This window comes from Cryptomeria japonica, chromosome 5, assembly GCF_030272615.1.
Source record: "Cryptomeria japonica chromosome 5, Sugi_1.0, whole genome shotgun sequence".
Lineage (NCBI taxonomy): Eukaryota > Viridiplantae > Streptophyta > Pinopsida > Cupressales > Cupressaceae > Cryptomeria > Cryptomeria japonica.
This window is the reverse complement of record NC_081409.1, coordinates 311,284,948-311,308,976: the sequence shown is the minus strand read 5'-3', so window position 1 is coordinate 311,308,976 and position 24,029 is coordinate 311,284,948. Positions and strand designations below refer to the sequence as shown.

At 39.5% G+C, this 24,029-nt stretch overlaps 1 protein-coding gene across 3 annotated transcripts in view; it reads left to right on the top strand.

Moving 5' to 3' along the window:
- The window catches only part of LOC131062837 (DNA-directed RNA polymerase I subunit 1), a 159,017-nt gene that overhangs the window by 121,513 nt on the left and 13,475 nt on the right, over window positions 1-24,029 (top strand). For all 3 annotated transcript variants that reach the window (XM_059221439.1, XM_057996582.2, XM_059221440.1), the window contains 3 exons: window positions 396-598; window positions 3,122-3,320; window positions 3,438-3,745. In XM_059221439.1, the coding sequence (XP_059077422.1) occupies window positions 396-598; window positions 3,122-3,320; window positions 3,438-3,745 (710 nt within the window). The remainder of the gene's footprint in view (window positions 1-395; window positions 599-3,121; window positions 3,321-3,437; window positions 3,746-24,029) is intronic.

Below are 24,029 nucleotides of genomic sequence, written 5' to 3'. Positions count from 1 at the left end.
AATTATTATTTCAGAATTGATTTAGAATTCTAGTACAAGGTGGGTAGAAAGTTGGAAAGAGGTCTCAAGCATGTCCGAAAGAGAGAAAAATTGCAGTCAACTACTAAGCTAGCTATTTTGGCCATTGTCTATGTTCTCACTAGGCTGTCTACTGGTTGCCATTGGACTGTTTGTTGACACTAGTAAGCATTACTATATTCCAACAATTTATCCTGTTATGAGATTTCTGTGCATCCTTGTAAAAAGTAAGTTTTTATATATTAAAAATTTCATTCATGGCAAGGAGAACTACCTCTTCAGTTTATGTAATTTGACTGATGTGTTTTTGATCTGCTTGGTCTCATTTTTTTTATTTACTTATTATGTATGTGCACTTATTTTGGATTCCTTTTCAGGTAAATTTTACCCAAATATCATCATTACTTGGACAGCAAGAGTTGGAAGGAAAGCGTGTTCCTCGTATGGTTTCTGGAAAAACTTTACCATGTTTTCTCCCTTGGGATAGTAGAGCTCGTGCTGGAGGTTTTATTAGTGATCGCTTTTTGACCGGCCTTCGCCCTCAAGAATACTATTTTCATTGTATGGCAGGGCGTGATGGGTAAGTTACTCAATGCTTTCTGCAAATCATAATGGAACTTACCGAAGTTCGTATTTGTTGAAGATTCCTTTTGTTTTCTGTTGTGCAATTTTTGGTATATTTCTTGCTGGCTTTTTAATCCTGGTTAAAAAATTACACATTTTTTATTTTTATTCTGTGATTTTTTATTTTTATTCTGTGATTTTTTATTTTTAAAGGGTTTTGTGATGGATAACAATGAGTTTATGTGAAGGTGCTTTGTAGGGGTCCAAAATACTTTCTTGGTCACCTCTCTTTCATGTTCAGAATGTTTGGAAAGATTATTGTATTGATTGTCCCCTTACCATCCATCTTAATCTGTTATTGAAAATTTGAACGTGCATGCCTTTTCTAAGGAGATTTACCGAGCTCCAGAATAGAGTCCAATTCAGATATTAAAATGGGATTACAACAAATCTTGAGGACTGTTTTATATCATGACATTGAAATGTTGTCACAAAAATGTACAAAACCACATATATCAGATTAAGCAATACTCCTAGTTGGTTTTTTAAATCAAATTCGGATATTGAAATGGTGTTACAACAAATCTTGGGGACTGCTTTATATGAAGAGATTGAAATGTCAAAGACAAAAATATACAAAACCACATATATCAGATTAAGAGATATTCTTATTTAGTTTTTTTAAAATCAAAGTAAAACATGATTGATGATAAAACTAATTACATTGAGGTAGAGAATGCTTATAAAATTGTTTTGAGAGTTTAAGAACTTATATTTGAGTGTTCAGAATACATACCAGGGAATCTCAATGATCAAATGGATCCATAACAATTTAGTAGTTTGTATCATGATTGTGTTGAAACTTGGCATCATTGAGGTCCTAGGATTTCTAGGAATACTAGTGCTAGATGAACCTGCTTCGCAAGGGCCATTATGTTATAACCACCCTCAAAATATTTTGTTCCAACTTCCAAATCTTTTGAGTTTTGGCTTGCAATTATTAAGCCAGACACTTTTCATGGAATATGTTACGAGGTATTTTCTGAATGCATATGTTTAAAATGGCTGCCACTAAATCTCTGAGTTATATATTCATCATTAACCCATGCAAGGGTTTAGAGATTTTGCAGAGGCATTTGGTCAAACAGAAGTAATATGAAAAACAGTTACTATAACCTAAGTCACCGCGTTCGAATTCGAATTCGAGTTCGCCAACCATAAAATTCGGATGAAGTTCAACAAGAGCAAAAAATTCGAAAAAAAATTCGACATTAAATTCGTCTTATATAATTTTTTTATATATAAATAATATATTTAATAAACTATTAAATTAGTTTAATTATTACTTTTTAAAGAAGAAAGATGTTAAAGTTTAATTTATTATAATTAAATATTTGTTTTTATAAAAATTTAAAATAAATAATATAATATTAAAACTTTTATTGACATCTAGTCAATATTTAAATTAAAAATCGAAATTTTGACAACGTATCTATTAAATTTTAATACAATTAAAACAACAATAGAAAAACATGAAGGATAAAGTATTTTTAAATGAACATAAAACCTAAATGAAAACTAAAAAATGAAAATCAATCTACGCGAGACTTGCGACGACATACTTGCTGGGTCACGCCAGACTTGCAGGGGGTTGTTGGTGAAAGGTTTTTCGCGTCGGATTTGCAGGGTGTCTTATTTTTGGCATCGGGGTGTTGCCTCTGCTTTGGTTGCGTTTGCAATGAACGACGTCGCCTCTATTCACGCCTATCACTTCTTCAGCATTTGGACATCTGTGGCTCACGTTTTTTAATATATTTTTTATTAAAACTCTAACCCATTTGTCGTACGAATTTAAGACGAACTTAAACGAATTTTTTTATTTGTTTTAAAATTCGTTGAATTTCGAATCTCATGGATCAAATTCGCCGAATGCGGTGACTTAGACTATAACATTAATTCCACAATTTCAAAAACTGATATTTACTACGAATATGCAAAATAAATTCTGACATTAATGTTCTATTTTATGCAAGCAAGTTGGCTGTCCTATTTTGGCCATCACGACACAGTTTTAATTTTAGTCTCATTTTCTTGTTTTCTTTTCTTTTTTCTATTTATGTTGATCACAATAAATGCCTTTTCTTATGCATGGTTGTTTAGTACATTTTTCTACAAGGCATGATCCTATTCTTCCAAGTATAATAGTCCTAGAATTTAGGTTTATTGCATCTTATTATTGGCGTCAATGAAGAATTGTGTATTAGAAATTAATAAGTGAGCAAAACTGGAGGATAAATAGAATATTATAAATCAGTTGAATTTGTTTGAGTTAATTTCTTGTTTATTGCAGAGATAACTTATAGTTGGACACTCCTAAGGAACGAATAATTAATCATAGATACAGTTCTTTGCGGGTTGCTTGGTTTCTTTGTCATAGTTTTCTGTTTATCAGTTGGTCTCTTTGCTTAGTTTGTTAGGATTTATCATAAATATTTATTAAAGTATATTTAGAGAGTTACTAAATAGGTGCATGTTACAGGCTTGTTGACACTGCTGTGAAAACATCTCGAAGTGGGTATTTGCAGCGGTGCCTTATAAAAAATCTTGAATGTTTGAAGGTGTACTATGATTATACTGTAAGAGATTCAGATGGTTCTATCATCCAGTTTCATTATGGAGAAGATGGGGTGGATGTTATGAAAACTAGCTGCTTGACTCAATTTGATGTTCTTGCCACTGTAAGCTCTAAAATTTATATTACCGTTTTCTTAATCTTATATCTTTGGTTTTTGATAAATTATTTAATTCATTGTTCATTTGGGAAAATTCTAAATAGTTATCTTTTTATATCTTAGAATCAAAAACTAGTCATACAAAGGCTTGGTAAGGACCAATTTGATGAATTAATCCACCAGTCTTCAAACAAAGAGAAGTCTCTAGTTTCAGACAGCTATACAAATGACTTACCTGAAGCTCTGAAAAGGAAAGTAAAAGGTTTCATCAATAGTCTTTCAAAGGAAAAGAGGCAATCTCTTAACTTGGAGGATCGAAGGAATTTTCTGAATTTGATGAAGCTCAAGTATATTACAAGTCTTGCTCAACCAGGTGAACCTGTAGGTGTTATTGCTGGTCAGTCTATTGGGGAACCATCGACACAAATGACGTATGTATTCGATAAATATGATTTGATTCTTTCTATGGATATTTAAATGTCTTTGAAGGATGGCTTAGATATGCTGATTTGACAACTCTTTATCGTATCTTCATTATATGATGTATTTTAAGCTCACTTTCTTTTTAATTTTGATTGGCAATTTTACTTAGTAATTCCAAGGTAAGATTCCTTTTGGTCAGTACAATGCAAGAAAGAGATACATGCCATTTGTTCTTAGTATGCCCTAGTCAGAGAAGCAGAATTCATGAAACACTTGCAGTTGTTGTTAATTGTGACTTCTGATCCAGGTCATGCTGTTTTGGTATTTTTTTTCTTGGAGAAGAAATTGCAAATAAATTGTATCGGTTTTCTAAAAGTCAATTTTTTTTGACGGAAAGATGATATTATAAAAAATTCTCTGATTTTTTTAATGAATGCCCCTTTATTTTGGCACACAGACTGAAAAATCCTATGTTAATGGTTAGATGGAAAAACCCCAGATCCAGGGTATGGTTCATTCCTGGTTTGGATTTGGAGTCCAGCACGATGTGATTTGAATAGGCTGCACCCTTTGGGCCCTGGATTTGGTTGGGTATGCCCATGGATGTACCTGGGACCCAGAGTTTGCTTCTAGGGTGAAACCACAAGGAACTCGGGTCTTTTAAATTTTTGCTTCCTTGTGGTTTTTTAACAATTTGACTTTTAGGTGGAGCTTGTGTGTTTGGCTTAGCTATATGGAGCTGCCTTTGGTTGCTGACAAATAAATGTCATCAGAGCCTTCCTTAATTGGTTTGCATTCCAATTTGAGTTGGTTGTATAGGATGTAATTACAAAAGCATTTCCTGTCTTCTTTGTCTGATCAGCTGGTGCAGTGGTAGATAAAAATATGACTTTTAGTGTGCTGGAATGAATGTTATGCTGCTATAGAAAAAGATAAGGGGAGAATGATGGAGCAGAAAATGTTGAAAAAACATCCTTTCTACTTGGTGACTGATTGAAACAATGAAGAAGGATTCGTGGCAAGGGGGATAGTGCTTGTTGCGTGTAGAGAGGTGGAATGGGCATCAGGGGGGATGTGTCTTGACAGTAAGTGGGTATGTGGGACAGTGAAGCAGGACATGGGCATTTGGGAGTGTGTTCCGATTGAGAGCCTTGAGAAGGAGGTGTCTGTGAAACTTTAGTCTATGTAAGACAACTGTAGGTTTGAAAAAACAATAAAAAATAGAAATAATAAGATGTCATCTTTAAGGGGGTCGTGCACATGGGTTTGGAAATTTGGGAAAGGTATTGTGGTGGGTAAGGACATGTACCAATAGGATGCTGAGACTCCCTCTTTATTTTTAATATTTTGGAGTTTATTCAGAGCAATTGGTGCTGTAAATCTTTGGTTTCAATGAAAACGCAAGAAGATGCAGTGGAGTGATCATTATGATTTCCGCATACGTGCAACCAGAAAACCAATTTTGTGAAGTCTGTAAGAGACAAAATTGTGCAGTTGCTGACCCAAGGAAGATCCAATCACAGATGGTTCAGAGATTTTGATTGAAATGTGATTCATGTCATAATATGTGGTCAGGAACAAAGAAGACAGGATAGTGATGATTAATCTGCAAATACGATCAAGACTAGAAGGCACAATTTGTTTAAAGATGCAAAGATACAAAATAACCAAACATGTGTTCATGAAAGGGCTTGAACTAAACAGAATTAACTAATCTTAACCAAAAGATGCTAAAGAAAGATGCAACCATTCGAATCCCCAAAGGTATTTAGAGGACGGACATCGCTCCAAAAAAGGTAGGAAGGAGAAAATCTGGAAATGCTATCGGCCCAAATACTGAGGAAATTGAATCAGAATTTGCTGTCAATATTACAAGAATCAGAACTCAGCCCATATCCCAGGAACATAGAAGATTAGCAGCCTCTGCAGGTACATCGATAACACAAGGACTGACCGAAGTCGTATTGTAATCATAGCCCATTCAATTTGCATATATTGTCCACAGTAAACAATAAAATTCAGAACAGTGATATGGTGGATGATCATCATATATACATATGTACTTATTTTGCATATAAGAAATATTTATTTTCAGACTTCATATAATTAGATTAAATCGGTTTCTAAACCGGCTTATACTGGAACTATTGTCTTCAAATTAGCTACTTCAATCAACCAAGAAAAGGTATTTCTATAGGGGACATCATAGTGGTATCTGAGCCATAATCCTGCCATCTTGTGGAAATCCAGTTCATGCAAACTTATCAACATAGAAGGGGCCAATTCGCTATGGCAAAGCCAATGGCTAATGAACTAAGGACACTCATGGAGCAACTAATGAAAAATTTGAAAGGACAAACCAACTGATCCTTCAAGCTATCCAAGGCATGAACAACAACAATGCAAGAAGTGATCAAAGTCAATGAAGAGACACACTTTCCAATCACTCCGAAAACGAACATTCAACCCAAGTATCCACTCTTAGACCCACAATGCCATCATTGTTGCCTAGAGAAGAACCTATGCCTGAAGGAGGAGAACCAATGATTGATAGTGTAGAAGAACTAGCAGAAATCTATGCAAATTTGGATCTCGAAGTACTAGAGCGTATTCCCTTTAAGGAGTACTATGAGGTCAAGACACAAGTTAACTCCAATAGAAGAAGAAAACACACCAACAAAGACCTCAGGGCAAGGATAAGTAAAATGTCCTTATCCTAGTTTGATGGTTTAGGGAAATCTACCATCTAGTCATGGGTCCAGAAACTAGACACATACCTATATCACTAAGTCCTATGACGGAGGAAAATGCCATCAAGTTTGCTACTCGTCATGTAGCCAGGACAACACATGATTGGTAGCATCATGGCCTTATCACTCAAGGGCATCAAAACATGACGACTTATGGCGAATTCACTCAAAATCTCATCAAAAGGTTCGATCAAAGGCACCTGAGATGGTACTTCAAAGAATTAACTCTACTCACTCAACAAGGGACTGTAGAAGATTATGCCAATGAATTTCAACAGTTAGTAGTCATGGTACCTAACCTCTCTCAAGGAATTCTTACTTATCTATTTGTGGAAGGACTCAAAGAGTCAATTAAGAAAATAGTGAACCCTTGGATTCCCAAAGTTTGGGTGAAGCAATACAAAGGGCTATTAAGGTTGAAGCCAACTACTCCAAAGAAAAACCAAAATATATATCCAAAGCATATCCAAAGAACCCCCGTAGAGATGAGGACTATAAAGAGAAAGGGAGACCATGCTATTTTTGAAAAGAAATATGGAAACTTGGACATAGATGCCAAACAAAAGATGGACTAGACCAAAAGGAAGACTTGAGAAGGAAGAATCTATGTTTCAAATGCAAAGAACCATGGAGGCTTGACCATCAATGCAAAAGAGGTTAAATACATCAAATAGAAGAAACCGAAGATGAAGGAACTAAAGGGAGCCTATACAAAAGGGCAAGGTTCAAAGAGGAAGAGCATGGAACGCTAGCAATTATCTCATGAGAACATGAACATAGATGCTAAGACTTAAAGGGACACTAAAAGGGCAAAATGTAATTGCCTTGGTGGATAGTGGGGCCTCCCACAATTTCATAAATCAGAATTTTGTGGCAAAGAGGAAGTTGAAAACCAAAGAATTCAAGGGCTTCGAGGTGGTCTTAGCAAATGGAGCCATAACACATTGTACCACAATGATTCCCCAACTAGAAATTAAGGTGGGAGATCATACAATACAAGGAAACTTCAATGTAGTAACATTGGGAAATGATGTAATACTCGGGACACCTTGGATCCACTCATTGGGGTGTTTCACCATGGATCTTCCAAATTTAGAGATATGCTTCCAGCATGATGGAGGAGAGATAACATTGAAGGGACTACCGAATGGAGTTCCAAGAGTAGTTTTATACCAAGGAATGGAAAGAATCATTCGACATGGACAAGGGGAATGGATTGCACAATGTGTAGTCTTAGACAAATCTTCCCCCCCACAAACCAATGATCCATATTGACATTCAACCCATTTTGAGGATCCATAAGGTGGTCTTTGAAGATATCCCACTAGGTATTCCACCAAGGAGAGGTTTTGATTACCACCCCCTATAGGCATCCTCGGAGATTCAAGGAAGAAATCGAAAAATCTATCAAAGAGCTATTAGAAATGGGACACATTCAACCAAGCTACAACCCTTTTGCATCTTTAGTTGTTCTAGTCAAGAAGGATGACACTATGAGAATGTGCATAGATTATCGAGCCCTCAACAAAAAACAATTAAGAACAGGTACCCTATACCAAGGATAGATGAATTAATCGATGAGCTTCATGGAGCCCAGTATTTTCAGTGCATTCTTGAATGGCAACAATGTCAGTGATGATAGTTGAATACCGACTGGGTAATTTACCTCTAATCGTGTTGGTTGAAAATTTGGCACAGTTGGGAAGATGTGCAAAATTGTGATTTCAGCCATAGTGTGTGAGTTAAAAACTCTCCTAATTTAAGGGAAGACTCCCCCTTTTCTACTATTACTAACCAAACGCTAATTTAACTTGGGTGGGACAATATCCTTTTTTCTTACTTCAGAAAAGAAATAGCAGTTAAGAAAACAAATACAACAACTTGAAGAACTTTAACAATAACAAGACTGCTTATACAAAAAGGAAGTGATCTTTTCGTGAAAGCTCAAAGTCTTCCTCACTTCCTTAGGACGAGGGAATAGAAGCAAAGCTCAAGGTCTTTACTTTCCACTATTCTATCTACCTTTACAAAATGATTAAAATAAGAACAATGTACAACTTACAATAGCACAAAGTCTGCTAATATAGTGCACTTCTAAACTACTTCAAATGGAAACAACTACAAGCACAAAGTCTTGCATATCTTCTCAATTTTGAACACTTAAGTACAATAATTTAACCCTCAATGCTTGTAACACAAAGTCTACAAGAATTCAGATCAAAACTCCTTTCAACAACTCCATTAGAACCTCAAGCAAATGCAGAAAAATATACCACTATGACACAAGAACACAATGGATATAACTGTAAGACTTCAACACAAAGTTTGAAACTCAAAGCCTTCTTGATATTACTTGAGAAAACAATTGACAAGTATGAAGCACAAAGTCTTCATGACTGCAAATTTCTATAGAGTTTTCTTGCTTGTTAAAAAGATAAAAATTACATAGAGGACCCTCCAATATATATAGGAGAGGGGCTAAGAGCAAATAGTGGGAGAAGTCCAACTAACTAAGACTTTTTCTACAACCACTATAACTAACCTTGACTTATTCCAATTTATAGTTCTATTGTCTTTCAACTTGTAATTTGTTTACAGGTAATTACAAGTTACAAGAATTCAAGTAATGGACTACTTGCAATTACAACTTTTGACATTACATGTAATTTGTCAAAGGGAAATTACAAATGCATAATTGAAACTAATCTAAGTGTCCGAGACATGACTCTATTTACATCATCCTCTGTCTAAGAGGTCTTTATGTTGCTACAAGATGCTGGAACTTGAAGTATTCAAGATCGGTGATGGTATTTGTCCAAGAACATCAACTTGCATCATTTGACCATGAATGGTAATGGTAGTGACCTCATGAAGATCAACCACTAAATTTGAAGATAGTTAACATTTTTGTTGGTCACTGTGGCAATGAAAGTCACTGCTTTTTACCACATAGCATAACTATAATGCATTGTAACAAAATATTCCTCTGCTGCATTACTCCTTCATTTGTCAAGTTCTCTCTTATCATGGCATTGACCTCCACATTTAGTAAAGAAAATATTCCCAATGGTGAGACTAGAACTATTATTCCTGATTTTAGATAGGGTTTGACTTGGCCACTATTTTCTGCTTCATAGTTCATGATATTTTGTCCCTCTCTGTTCATATGACAGCGTACTCTTTTTATTTTACATCACTAATGTCATCAATGACAACGTTGGTTTTTGCTTACTATCTGTTCATTCATTGAGACCCCTTGCAATTAGGTCTCTAGGACCTGACTGCAAGTATTGATCTTGCAAAGGAAAGACGTGGGAATGAGAGTATGTGGAGACAAGGCGAATTTTGGATCTTGGGAGGTGGAATGCGAGTGCGAGTGGGTTATAGCAAACTTGAAATGTGGAAATGAATGAAGATGCTTACACTTGCAGTCGGGTCTGAAAGACTTGAATGCAAGTGAAGATGAATGTAAGATAGGTATTAGCTTGCGATCGGGTCTTTGAGGCCAGACTACAAGTGTAAAATAAAGCAAGATCGCAAGGAAGTATAAACTTGCAATCGGGGTTTCAAGACCCGATTGCAAGTGAAGCATGTCAAAGTGTTCATGCAATGTTGGCTTGCAATCGGGTCTTGAAACCTCGATTGCAAGTGTAAGGCAACCATGATAAGATAACACACTTGCAATATGTAAAAATCTAGAGACATGTAATGTTCCCATTTTGAAGAAGAATTAATTAATTAATTAAATTAATTAAATTAATTAAGTTGTCCAAATTATTGATATTTTTTTATGGATAGCTTGATTAATTATTTTAATTAATAATATTAAGTTAATTATTTATAAAGTTGTCAAATAAATTAAAAATTAAAAGACGACTTTATATTTAATTAATTTAATTAAGTGACTTAATTTAAAATAATATCATGTCACTTAAGTGAAATAATATTATTTCTAGAAGCTTCTAGATGATGGGTTAGAAAAGTATAAAAGGAGGTTTAGCTCAGCTTCTTGGCATGTAGGATTTGATATTTGCTTTTGTGAAGTTTGTGGAGCCTAGGGTTTCTGCAGATTGTTGGTCATTGAGAACGATACCTCCCTTTGATTCGCATAACTAATGGGGTGAGAGATCCTCGGAGGGGTTGCTTTGGGAGTGAAGGACATATCAGTCTTTCACATTGGAGCTCATCAAGTTGCAACATTATCCATGGTGAATAATGTGAAGACACATTCAGATTCGTAGAGATTTGAAGACTAGTTGATTTCAGCGTTGTGGAGGAAGACAAACGATTTTTGTAGGAGCATTTAGATAGATTTGTGGTGTTTGCAGGTGTATTTCAGATCTGAGACAAATTGTGCTCCTACCTCCAATTCCACGATTTTGTTCATTCCTCTTCATTAAGGCATCGAATCACACATTAGAGGCCAGTGCCAGCTTTGAAGGAGAAGGGCGATGATTTTTGGAGATGCTTGAAGGAGAATTTGAGGACACTTCAGAGATAAGACTAATGTGAAATAAAATTGTTCAAACTGCCCTTACCCCACGAAATTGCTCATAGTTAATCATTTTGGCATCAATCTACACCAAAGAAGACATCGTTTCAGTTAGGGAGATGAGGCGATTATTATGGGGAAGGAAATTGGAGCTAGCTGCTGTCATTATTTTTTATGAGATCATGTATGTTGCAGCAGGGGCGATTTTTGGATAAGGAAGATTTGGTAGTTAGAAGGCTTCGATCTATATGATATTGCTTGCTTCATCAACCCTCCAACAAGGCGATTTACATCAGGTTCATTTTGACATCATTGCTTTGGTAATTTCAGTTGTATGCAGACTACAATGGCTGCCAATAATCTTCAGAATTTCTGAGTATTAAGATGTTAGTGTTTGATCTTGGTATTGTCATTGTAAAGGCTTATTGGATCATCTTTTTGAAATAAAAAGGGGGAAATAAGGTTGGATTCATATTTCATAATTGTCTAAAGTATTTATGCCAACTGTTTGATGTAATGACAGCAACCGTAGATGTATGTTTGTGTGTCTAGATTGGCATAGAACTCCATAATTTAGTGGCGTATGCATTTTTATAATCGTCTTTGATCTTTCATGAGAAATATGTGTTTGATGACCTCCATACCAATTTGAAACTTCTGAGACAACCACATCAGCATAACACGCAAGTTATCCTGTAGTCTGGAAACCGCATAACATGCAGGTTATACAAACTGAGTCTTAGATCAATAGGTTGTCAGCAATTTGTTTGACGATATTCCTTGCCTATACAATCATTTTTGAGCAGGGGATATTACAAGACCCGATTGCAAGTAATGACAACTTGCGAAAAGAAGACAAAGACTCACATACTTGCAATGTTGGACTTAAAACCCGACTTGACTTTGACAAGAATGCTCAACCAAAGGGACTATAGTTGCAATCGGGTCCTAAAGACCCAACTGCAAGTAACATAGGTTTGCACCTGCATTTCGAGTCTTAGGACTCGACTTGCAAGTAACAATACAACTTATAATGATGCTTCAAAAACCCTACTTTGCAAGTAACTTGTAAGCGGGTTTCTTAGACCCAATTGCAAGTAAATTTGTAATGTGAGCAAAAAGTTCCTACTTGTAGTGAGGAACTCAAAACCCAAAATTGCACAAAAAGCTAGGAAAATGAAAGCAAAAACCAACCAAAACTTGGACAATGATGACAAAAAACACCCATTGATGATATGACATTAACAAATACGAGTTGGAAACCTCGTAAATTGTGCCTTAGAGAAAAAAACTAGAAATTTTCTCAATTTCTAGGGGTCTATTTTTTGAAAATTCAAAAATTAGGACAAGAACTGGCTTTGACTAGGGACTTCCTTTGATCACTGGAACGATTGAAGGGAGAAGAATCCAGAACTCTAAGTGCGTTTATCATCCATTGGGCTACAGAGTCAAGTAATAAAGACAGATGACAAGGAGGATGATATGACTGACGCAAAGCAAACCAATTTAAAACAAGACACAAACTTGTGCAACCGCACTTATTTAAAAAGGAACTAACCTAACCTAAACTAACTGACCATGGAAACCCTTCTAAATGAAACCATTCACGAGCTCACCAAAGTAGCTACCTTTCCTCAACAACCTGCCTTTCCTCAAGAGCTTGCAATGCCTTGCATGATCATAAGCAGCCACAACCAATTGAAGCACGAACAATTGTACCATAGCTTGATGCACCGCTCCTTGAAAAAGATGAATAAATTCACGTGACTCAAATAAATCATACATATTGCTGCTCCAAAGTGGATCAATGAATTTGGGTTGCCTGTGCTCAACCATAGATGCATCCTTTATTCCTTCCTCTATTGTATCTTCATGCTTAGGAGCAAGTGTGACTTTTGAGGAATTGTTGGCTTCCAACCAAGCTAGATGTCTTATAGGACATCCGCTTGAAAGGACAAAATCAAAACTCCTTTTGTTGATTACTCCTTTATCAACTGCCCCCTTAACCACAACCTCATGCTGAATATAATGAGTTTCCAAGTGAAAGATGGCTGCATAGCTTGCTTCATCATGCTATTCACAAACTTCAGATTTGGGAGAATTGTCATGAAGACTTGAACAAAATTCCTCTATTATGTTTGTGAAAAGGTCTTCATTGAGTTCCTTGTTATCTTCATGCACAATATGTTCAAGTTCATGACCTTGAAATATAGATGCAGTCTTTTTGTTTTGTTCAACTTGACTGTTACCTTCATGCATATTCATCTTTTCACATCTCATGATATGATTGTCCTCCTTTACCAACACCTTGGAAAAGTGGCCTTCAACCTCTTGTTGTTTATCCCCCTTGGTATTTGGCATGGTCTTCTCTTTTTGTTCAACAACTTTCTGGTACTGCATAAACCAGATATGAGTCGCTAGCTATGTCTGCTTCCTCCTCTTGGAAGAGATTAGCAAGATCACTTTGTTTAGATTCAGAATTCCCCATTGTTGCATTTGTTGGTGGTGTCTCAAGAGCAAACCTCTCTGGTGGTGAAGGAAGATTGTCTTGATTTCTAGTTACATTTGGATACAACTTCCTTGGAATGTCTTCGTAATGGGAAGAGAATACACCATGAGCTATTTGCTTTTTGAGGGCAAGCAGCTCATTAGCCAATCTTTGCACCATGGGATTTGTTCTCTTGGTAGACGATGATTCCAAAGGAGAATTTTCTCTAGATCTATTTGGCTCTATCTTTATCTTACCTGTAAGGATAAGATCATCTTCAATGTCAATTGCTAAGGTTTGTGCAGCTGAAAGGTCTCTCGGAACTGCCCATCTCAACAAGAAACTCACCTCAGGTGATTGAGTGTTGATGAAGAAGCACTTCAGATTTTCAGCAGTGGGTTGAGCCACTATTGGAATTCTGTTAGACATCTTGTTGAATTTAGCCAGAAACTCTCGCATGGGTTCGTGTGGCTCCTTTTTCATTTGAGTCAGTTGTGGTAACAATGCATGCACATCCTCTATGGGCTTGAACCTTTCCTCAAACTTTGTTTTGAGTGTAGCCCAATTTGTGATGGTCTGTGGCTTGAGGTGGTAGAACCAATCTGCAGCTGCACCTTGAAGTGTTTTAATAAACAGTCTCACTGAAACATTTTCACGTTCCACACCAAGCACACCACATGCAATATAGAAAACAACAATGTGCTCATCTGGATATTGTCTTCCATCTCCAAAGAACTTGGGAAAGTTCTTCCTCGAACCATCAGGAAGAGCATGTAAAGGCAAAGTCAGATTCAATGGACCAAAAGCATTCCCCCAAAGACCTTGAGCATCCATTTTACATGTCCTTGGTTGAAGCTTGACAAACTACAAGAAAAGAAGTTACAATGAATAGGATACCGGTATACTTCTACCAAAAGCATGAGGCCTTTGGATGCGCATCGTATCCTTAGTAGAGTCTCCAAAAACTGTTGGTTGAAAATTTTGTACACCTGGGAAGATGTGCAAAGTTGTGATTTTAGCCATAGCGTGAGTTAAAAACTCTCCTAATTTCTTTTCTACTATTACTAACTAAACACTAATTTAACTTGGGTGGGACAACATCCTTTTCTCTTTTTTCAAAAAAGATGATATGCTTTTCTCTTCCTAGAAAAGAAATAGCAGTTAAGAAAACAAATACAACAACTTGAAGATGTTTAACAATAACAATAATGCTTATGCAAAAAGGAAGTGAAGTTTCCGTGAAAGCTCGAAGTCTTCCGTCACTTCCCCAGGACGAGAAAGTAGAAGTAAAGCTCAAAGTCTTTACTTTTCACTATTGTATCTACCTTTCCAAAATTATTAAAATAAAATTAAGGTGCACCATATTAGCAAACTTTGTGTTGTTATAAGTTGTACATTGTTCTTATTTTAATCATTTTGGAAAGGTAGATAGGATAGTGGAAAGGAAAGACTTTGAGATTTGCTTCTATTTTCTCTTCCTAGGGAAGTGATGGAAGACTCTAAGCTTTCATTGAAACTTAATTTCCTTTTTGTACAAGCATTCTTGTTATTGTTAAAGTTCTTCAAGTTGCTGTATTTGTTTTCTTAATTGCTATTTCTTTTCTAGGAAGAGAAAATAATATCATCTTTTCTGAAAAAAGAGAAAAGGATGTTGTCCCACCCAAGTTAAATTAGTGTTTAGTTAGTAATAGTAGAAAAGGGGGAGCGTTCCCTCAAATTAAAAGAATTTTTAACTTACATGCTGTGGCTGAAATCACAATTTCGCACATACATACATACATACATGCATATATATATATAGTGTATACATAGACACATACGTACATACATATACATATATACATGTATATGTATGCATGTATATAGATATACACATAGATATACATATATAAATATATATACATATATACACACATATACATATATTCATATATATACATATACACATACATACATACATACGAGTATCCCTCCTTGGGCGCACACATCCCTGTATTTGAAACGGATACGTATCCAATACGGCCTGGATACGTTTCAGATGTTGTACCCACATGTGCCCAAAAAACCTTTATTTTCTAACCATGTTGGAAGTTGTGTGATTTGATTTTTAAAAAAATTGATGCAAATATTCCTAAATTTAATTTAAAAGAAATTCATTCATGCGTTTAAAAAAAAAAATTGGTACAAACAAAACCTACACAAAATGAGAAAGACAAATGAAAGCTTTTTCTATTTCAGTAATGAAAATCTCCTCTAATAACTTAGAAAATAGTGTTAAATATATGTATATGCGTTTTTTATGAATGATGTATCCAGCTGTATCCATATTGGGTGTCTTAAAAAACGGCTGTATCCGTATCTGATATTGTACCCGTATCTGTATCCGTATCTGTGTCCATGCAACTTCGGCATATACATACATATTTATACATATATATACACACATCCACATACACATACACATACACATACAATTAAAACTAGGAAAACAAAATAATTTTTACAGTTCGACTCATTATTTTCCCATTTGGGTTCTTTATTTTCCGTTATGATTCAAGGTTGACTTTGTTCTTTGAAGTTATTTTTGTGGTACTTCTTGTAGTGGCTTTCAAATGTAGATGTTTTTTTATTGGCTTTGGTGTTGACGAATAATGCTTTGTTGATAATGTTTCAGATTTGCAGTGAAATGTCTAAGTTGTTGTCATTCACACTTGGTGGTTTCAATTTGAATGAGTTTTATTGTAGCTTGGAGTTTTGACATCAATGCCAAAGGGGGAGATTGTTAGCAACCTTTATGTTTGTCATTGATGTCAATACATTCTTGAAAGTTTACCAAGTCTATCTGCTTGCAGCATTACAATCTGAAACAATATAATTCTGCGTCTTTGTGATTTTCTCCGCTTTGTATCTGATAGAATGAAAAGATTACAACAGTAAGTTATTATTATAGGAAGGCAGTACATCTTTTGTTTCAGACTTTATAATGGATTATTCTAATCAAACAAGGAGACAACATTAATCAGATCTTACCATTCTCTATTATCCTTTTCATGATCTACACATTAAATGACAGCAGACTGATTTCAGCTTGAATGATTAAAGACAATTACTCAGATGTATTACAACTATCAATTTTGTGTTCAAACTTCCAATCTGAATATTATGTTGGTGTAGTTTTGTGATTCAGTTTTGTTTGTAACTGATTGCCACCTGCCATTGCTAGTTGCATCAGAATGCCATTAATATTACAAATGAAGAATATCACTTTTGATAGGAATAATAAAAGGCATCGATGTTATAAGACGATTTTTATTGTTTTAACTGGTTGGGATTAGTTAGCAGTTATTAGTTGAGGACAGTTATAACTAGAAAGGATATAGTTATAACTTACAAGTGTTTACCTCACTGGGTAAACAGGAAGAACACAGAAACTGAATAGCAATGCACAATGCAAATACAAAAGAAGTACCAGAATAAGCTTTCCATTAATGTCAAAAGATGTTCATATTATAATCTGTCGTCAATCTTCCATGTCCTCCAACACCCGGAGGTGGTACAATATATGACAGCCGAAGGGGTGCGACACAACCGTCGCGACTCCAACTACCTACCCGTCGGCTAACTAACTGACCGCCGTAACTCATTATTACCGACGACAACATAACATAATGATTATTCCCGACAACATCATCCCCCCCAAGAAAAGAAGTCGACTCCGATGACTTAATACAAAATAGAGATGAACGACAGGAACTACTGACGCCAGTCGGGCCCGGATCTTATACACTTGTTGCGTCCTCGCCTGAAAACCCTTTTCTGCTACCATCCGATGCTCAAGTGCGGATTTCACCAATATTGCTTCCTTTGCCATCACAGTCCTCCTGTGCCTAACCCAAACTTGTCTGCAAAACATGTTTTTCAGTCTCAGCTTCCACCAACTGCTACTCAAATGATACTATCTCCCTAGCCAATTTGTCCTCGATAGCCACCCGTGTTGCTCTCCTGGGTACGTTGAACTAAGTCTCATGCGACTATTGCCTCCAACTTGGTGGTCAGCTCCTCCCGAGCCCTTTGTGCATCCACCACGACAACCTCACGTCCAGTCGAGACATCCTCCGAGTTCCTCAAAGCGTACCAGTCATGCCTGGAGGTGGCCACAATCCACTGGCACAAATGCTAGGAGACACCTCAAATCCTCCATCACACTCCCCAAAGGCTAAAAACTGAACTGAATAACTCCCTGTTGTCGTACGACTGCGCGGACCTGCAATGCCTTCCCTCAAACTCTGTTTGTTCGCAACCTCCAAATCCGTCTCCCTCTACGGCTTATGGCTTCCCCGCCAATGCTTAGCTGCAGGCTTCTTTCTCACAAGAAGGACAACCACAACACTTCCCGTGGTCTTCTGTAGCTCAAAATAAACTGGGGTCTGGGGGCAACGCCCCCAGCGGGGTCGAGGGGCAGCGCCCCTCGCGGGGTCTGGGGCAGCGCCCCAGCAGGGTTGAGGGGCAGCGCCCCAGCAGGGTCCTGGGGCAGTGCCCCTCGCGGGGTCTGGGGCAGCGCCCCAGCAGGGTTGAGGGGCAGCGCCCCAGCAGGGTCCTGGGGCAGTGCCCCTCGTGGGGTCCTGGGGCATCGTAGTACAGGGTGGGGTCGAGGGGCAGCGCCCCCGTCGCCAACACCAATTTACAACCTTCAGAACCCCACGAAAGTCCATGGCGCGCATCATTTCTGTGATATTGTATGATGTCAAAACCCTTCTTTTCCACTCCGAATTTCCAGTGTCCTGGCTTCAAACTCCAGCAAATCATTTTAAATCTGGGTGTTGTCGTTTTTTTTTTTTTAGCACTGTAATGTCCCTGATGGCACCTCGGGCATACAACCTCTCTGTACGGTCAACAACAGCACTGGCACCTCCAATCGTGCGGCTGCTTGGTCTACCTGTGGCGGTCGTTTTGCCCTTACGTGGTTGTGTGGCTCTTTTTTTTTTTCTTTTTCCTTTTGCGGCTGCTGCGCGTAACCCTTGCCGTGCGTGTTGATCGGGCCGTGCGGTGCGTGGTCGGGTCGTGTGGTGCGTCTTCCTCCTCCTCTATCCCTTGCTGTGCGGCGGTGTTCGGTGTTGTGCGGCGTTTTAACGTTGCGTGACGGTGTCTTCATGCGGCGCTTTATATTTTTCGTGGCCTTCGGTGGCTTCCACCGCACGGTGGTGCCAACGTCGGTGGTTCCACCGCACGGTGGTGTCACCGTCGGTGGTTTCACCGCACGGTGGTGATTCCACCGCACGGTGGTGCCACCGTCGGTGGTTTCACCGCACGGTGGTGATTCCACTGCACGGTGGTGCCACCGTCGGTGGTTCCACCGCACGGTGGTGTCACCGTTGGTGGTTTCACCACACGGTGGTGTCACCGTTGGTGGTTTCACCGCACGGTGGTCCCACCGTACGGTGGCTATTTTCCTCTCTCTTTTCTTTTTTTTTTTTAATTTTTTTTTTTGACCGTACGGTCGCCTGTCATACGACCGTACGTTTTTTTTTTTTTGTTTAGAGAGTCTTCGGCTCGAGTCCCCTATCTCTGGGATCGCCCTTCATCCTTCTCGGTTTTCCTCGCCCAAAAGTCTCCTGCTTTTGTCCCGTGCCTCTCGAGTCGCTTGCCCGGCCTCTTAGGTCCCCTTCCATCCTCTCGGGTCCCCCTCCGGACTCCCGGGTGTCCTTCCGGCCTCTCGGGTCCCCTACACGCTTCTCGTGGTAGGGTTTCCATTTGAACCTATTGGTGGCAAGTTTATTTTCCATGGCCATCCGAAGACCTGGAACCACAAATTCTACAGGGACCATGGTCTCCTTCCCGTACATAAGAAGAAGAAGAATAATAAATATTTTGAAGACTGCAATCTTCCACACAAGGTTCCAATCGTTGCCAACACTCTTCGGATTATCTACGTCGCTAGGGTTTGGGGCGTCTCCCTTCGAATATTCTTTGTATTCCGGCAGGTACACCTTTGTTGGTTGCTCTGGTTCCTCTACTTCTAGCCTGTAGCTTTGGAACATTTCGTAATCCCCCATTTGCCAGTGGAAGAGCCCGTTAAGTGAGCATACCTCATCTTCAGAACATCCCTCCAATTCGAGCACCCCTTCACTGTTCGGCTCCATCGCGTTCTTGCCCTTGCTTTCATCGGGACCCCCTTCCCCTTTATTAGAGTCCTCCGAGTCGGAAGAGGCGAGCTCTTCGCCGACATTTTGGGTGTGTGGGTCAATGGTATATTTCCGCCCTCCCTTCTCCATGGAAAGTGTATTTTTCTTCCAGTTGTGGTTTACCCTCACGTTGATCAACCACGCTCTCCCCAGGATGGCGTCATAGCCTTTCTTCTTAGAGGGAATAACCACAAAATCTAACAAGAATGGTTGCGTACCAATTGTCACTTGCTGGGCCATCAACAGGCCGAGTGGCTTAATGCCGTGTTGGTCCGCTCCCACCAGGTTGAATGTGGGTGGCCACAGGGTGGGCTTCCCCAGCCGCTTCCATGTTTCTTCTGGTAGTACATTCACCCCAGATCCACCGTCCACAATGGTGTCCTTCAGAATGGTCCCATGGATACCCATTTCTACCACAGTTGGGTGTCTACCACTGCTCAAGGCTAGTAACATCGAGTCAGTCGAAGGGCTGACGGAAACCTCCACCTGTGGTGTACTCTTCGAAGCAGTGGCAGGAACCCCTACCTGTGGTTCACTCGACGATGTGGTGGCAGGAACCCCTACCTGTGGTGTACTCGATAATGCGGTGCTTTGCACATTGGTGAGGATGGCAGTCCTCAATTGTGGCATAGAGTCTAGAAGGTCTTTTACCTTTATCGGCACCTCCATCTGCAATATTTGCCCAATGATGTTATTTTCCGCTTCCGTACGGAATGATGTACTCGCCACCTCGTTGTCCTGTCGTTCGGTCGTCATCTCACGTTCAATATTGGCCTTTGCCTCCCGTAATCTCTCCTTCTCCGTACGGGGGTCGGGATAAGTGGCTATTTTCGTTTGGGTGCGGGTGATCGCCAGTACTTCTTTCTCACCAGTCTTCTCAGCCTTCTCAATGTTGAGGAGATTAACCCTTGCCTGCTTGCAATTTGCATCCTCATGGTCGCCTGGCCCACACCAACGGCAGAGGTGCTGAGGGGTGGCTTCCTTCGTGCAATCACGGGCGAAGTGCCCCCATTGATTACAGGCCCTACATTGGATAATTGGCCGACCCTTGGCGTCATATTGGATACGGCTTCCGTTATTGGTATTGTTGCTATTCCTTCCACCGCCGCGTTTGTTGTCCCGGTATCCTCCAAATGATGTCGTTGTGTTAGTATGTTGGCCGGTACCCGCTGGTGCGGATGTTGTGGCCTGCTCCGTGAACAGCACTTGGTTCATTTGCGCACTTCGGGTTTTCATGTTGTATGAGCACTCCCTGGTGGAGTGTCCCATCACTTGGCAAATCTCGCAGAATGCCTTCTTTTGGCAAGTACCCTTTGTGTGCCCTTCCTCTTTGCACTCTGTGCACCATATGTCCCCTTCGTTCCGACCAGTGTTTCTCATTATTTTGAATTCCTTTCCCATTCGCTCCATGTCTTTCTGGAGCGCTTGCACCTGTTTGCCAGCCTCGTCATCGCTGCTGCTTTCCTATGAAGAGTCATCATCCTCAGATGAGGATTTATTACTTTTCTTCTTCTTTGATGTTTTGTGTTCGCTCTCCAGGTCCATCGCCCTATTATAAGCGTCGTCATATGATGTCGGGGGTACAATTTTCATCTTCCTTCGTAGGGAGGATTTCAACCCTTCAACGAACCATCGTTTCTTCAATCCATCTGTGGGTTGGCTTTCCATTTTACCCAAGAGTTCTTTCAGCCTCCGATTGTATGCCCGTATTGTCTCCCTGGTACCTTGTTTGGTACTGTATATCTCCGTTACAATTTCATTGTCATCACGGAGCAACCGAAACTCCCTCGTGAATTCCTTCTGTAGATTGGCCCACGTGGCCACTTTTTGCTTGTCCACATCGGAGTACCAATCTATGGCAACTCCTCGTAACATGGCTGGGAACTGTTGTACCCAGTCATCCTAGTCTGTTACTCCGTTGGCGGACCAAATGGTTTCACATGTACGGCAGTGCTGTAAGGGGTCTTCCTTGCCCTCCCCTGTGAACTTTGGCAATTTTTGTTTTCTTACCATCCCACCGCTGGGTCTCGCTCCTCTAATTCCTTGTGTGCTTGTACCTAGCGATCCTCCGCCTCCTGCAACTGAACCTCCACTCGTGGGTCCTCCGGAAAAAGTTGCTGACACCGAACCAAACAAATTGCCTCCCGTACGGTAGCCTTGTGCTCCCTCGGCACCTTCGGTCGTACCGTCACCTTCCGGTGTCTCCCTCCGGTTGTCCTCCGAAATGGACAAATTCTTTAGCAAGTCTCTAGTAGCGTCGACCAGGTTTAGACTTCGCCTTGTTTGTTCCACCAACTCTTCGCGGCTTCTTACCCTACGGTGGTATTCTGGCGAACTGTAGAGTTCTCCTTCGGCACCCTCCGTGACTCCGTCTGGCAGCCCTACAACAGTGTAGACAGTGTAGTTCTCTTCATCTATCTCTGCCTCCGCAACCTCCGTGACACCTCCTAGGTTCCCTTCGGGCAACCCCTCGGCCGGTCGTCCCTCGGCAAGCTGCCTTAGCCTACGCCTTCGTTCTATCTGCTGTCTGAGATTCAACGCGGTTTGTGCCACTTCCCATTCGTCACTCTGTATCTTTTTATTTTTGTCCTTATTTAGTCTATTGGGCATAAGTCAAAGGTTCAATTTCCTCTTGGCCTGGCGCCATCTCGTTCCGTTTCTTGTCGGCTGTTCTCTTCGTAGCGTTGCAGGATTTGTTGTCGTCGCTCTTTCTAGGCAATCTCCTCCAGGCGGGCTTGTTGTGCCAGCGATGCCTGTGCAAGCAACCGGGGGAGGTGGTTCATCAACCGGTTTATTGCCGGGCTAACCTCCAGCGCTGTCGACACGGCACTTGGTGGGATTTCTGCCTCCGCCGCTTCTGTCGAACGTATGTCTGAATGGCTACCTGGAGCAAAATTGAAAATTCTCGCGTTGCCGTGTCTTCTCCTGTGTACAGTTCTGTCCGCGCGTCATCGGCCTCCGGGTTTACTTCACCAATGGGTAGGCCCATTGTGTCTGTGCGCCATCCGTGTCTTCCGTTCTCGAGTTCGCCTAGGCAACGGCGCCAAATGTTTACCTCACTGGGTAAACAGGAAGAATACAAAAACTGAACAGCAATGCACAATGCAAATACAAAAGAAGTACCAGAATAAGCTTTCCATTAGTGTCAAAAGATGTTCATATTATAATCTGTCGTCAATCTTCCATGTCCTCCAACACCCGGAGGTGGTACAATATATGACAGCCAAAGGGGTGCGACACAACCGTCGCGACTCCAACTACCTACCCGTTGGCTAACTAACTGACCGCCGTAACTCATTATTACCGACGACAACATAAACATAACAACATAACATAATGATTATTCCCGACAACAACAAGAAGTTATAACTTGTTTCTTAACCATCTATACCTGATTGATGGTTATATATTGGTAGTTCAATGAGATGAGAGTTACAGTAGGTAGAAGGGAAAGATATTGAAGTGATCAAATATTGGAGGTTTTCTTAAGTTCTGAAGAAATAGAGAGGCATACTGTGTTTGTTCAATTTTTGACTAATTAAATGGCAATGATGTCCATCATTTAGCAGCCATTCATAGTCTGTTTTATTGTTGAAAATCAGATTCCAGAGTTCTGTATAAGTGTTTGTTGAACCAGGTTGAGAACAGAGTCAACAGTGGCAAATATCATTTGTACTGATTTGTTGAAGTTGTGATCAAGTTATGTGTGAACTGGATTATTTGGAGGTTAAAGACAGTAAACAAAGTTCTAGTCGCAGATCTTTATTTGTTTTCAGATATACAGAAACACACTAATTTTCAGTATTGGTTTCAGTGCATCATCTTGCAGTTATATAGAGTCTGTTGACATTAAGACTTGTTATATTCAGTACATTTTTCTATCTTAATGTTTCAGATTGGTGGAATCGATTGGTATAATTGATCTCAAAATAAACATACCTTGTAATAGAGTTATTTCTAGAGTTGGTGCTTAAATCACTGTATTGTGTATTTGGAGGGTTGGTGCTCTCATAAGAACTTTGATTGAGTTGGTGCTCATATAGGTAGGAGTTTGGTGACTCCTTAGGGTTGGTGCCCTTAAACATTGTAATTGAAGTTTCAATCGTGAGGCTGGATTAGGACAGTAGATCCTAGCAGCATTCTCCCCATGGTTTCCCATCTTGGGTTTCCACGTAAATCTTGTGCATTGTCTTTATTGTGTATCACTTTTCATTCCTTTCAGTTTTCAGATTGAAAGATATTATAAGTTTAAGTTATTTAAGAATTAATTTGATAAGGATTGAAGTATTATTTACTACTGATTCATCCCCCCGTCAGTAGTAAACCTGTGTTCTACACTTCTACCATGGGAGGAGATAGAGTTGTTGACGTGTTTTTTAT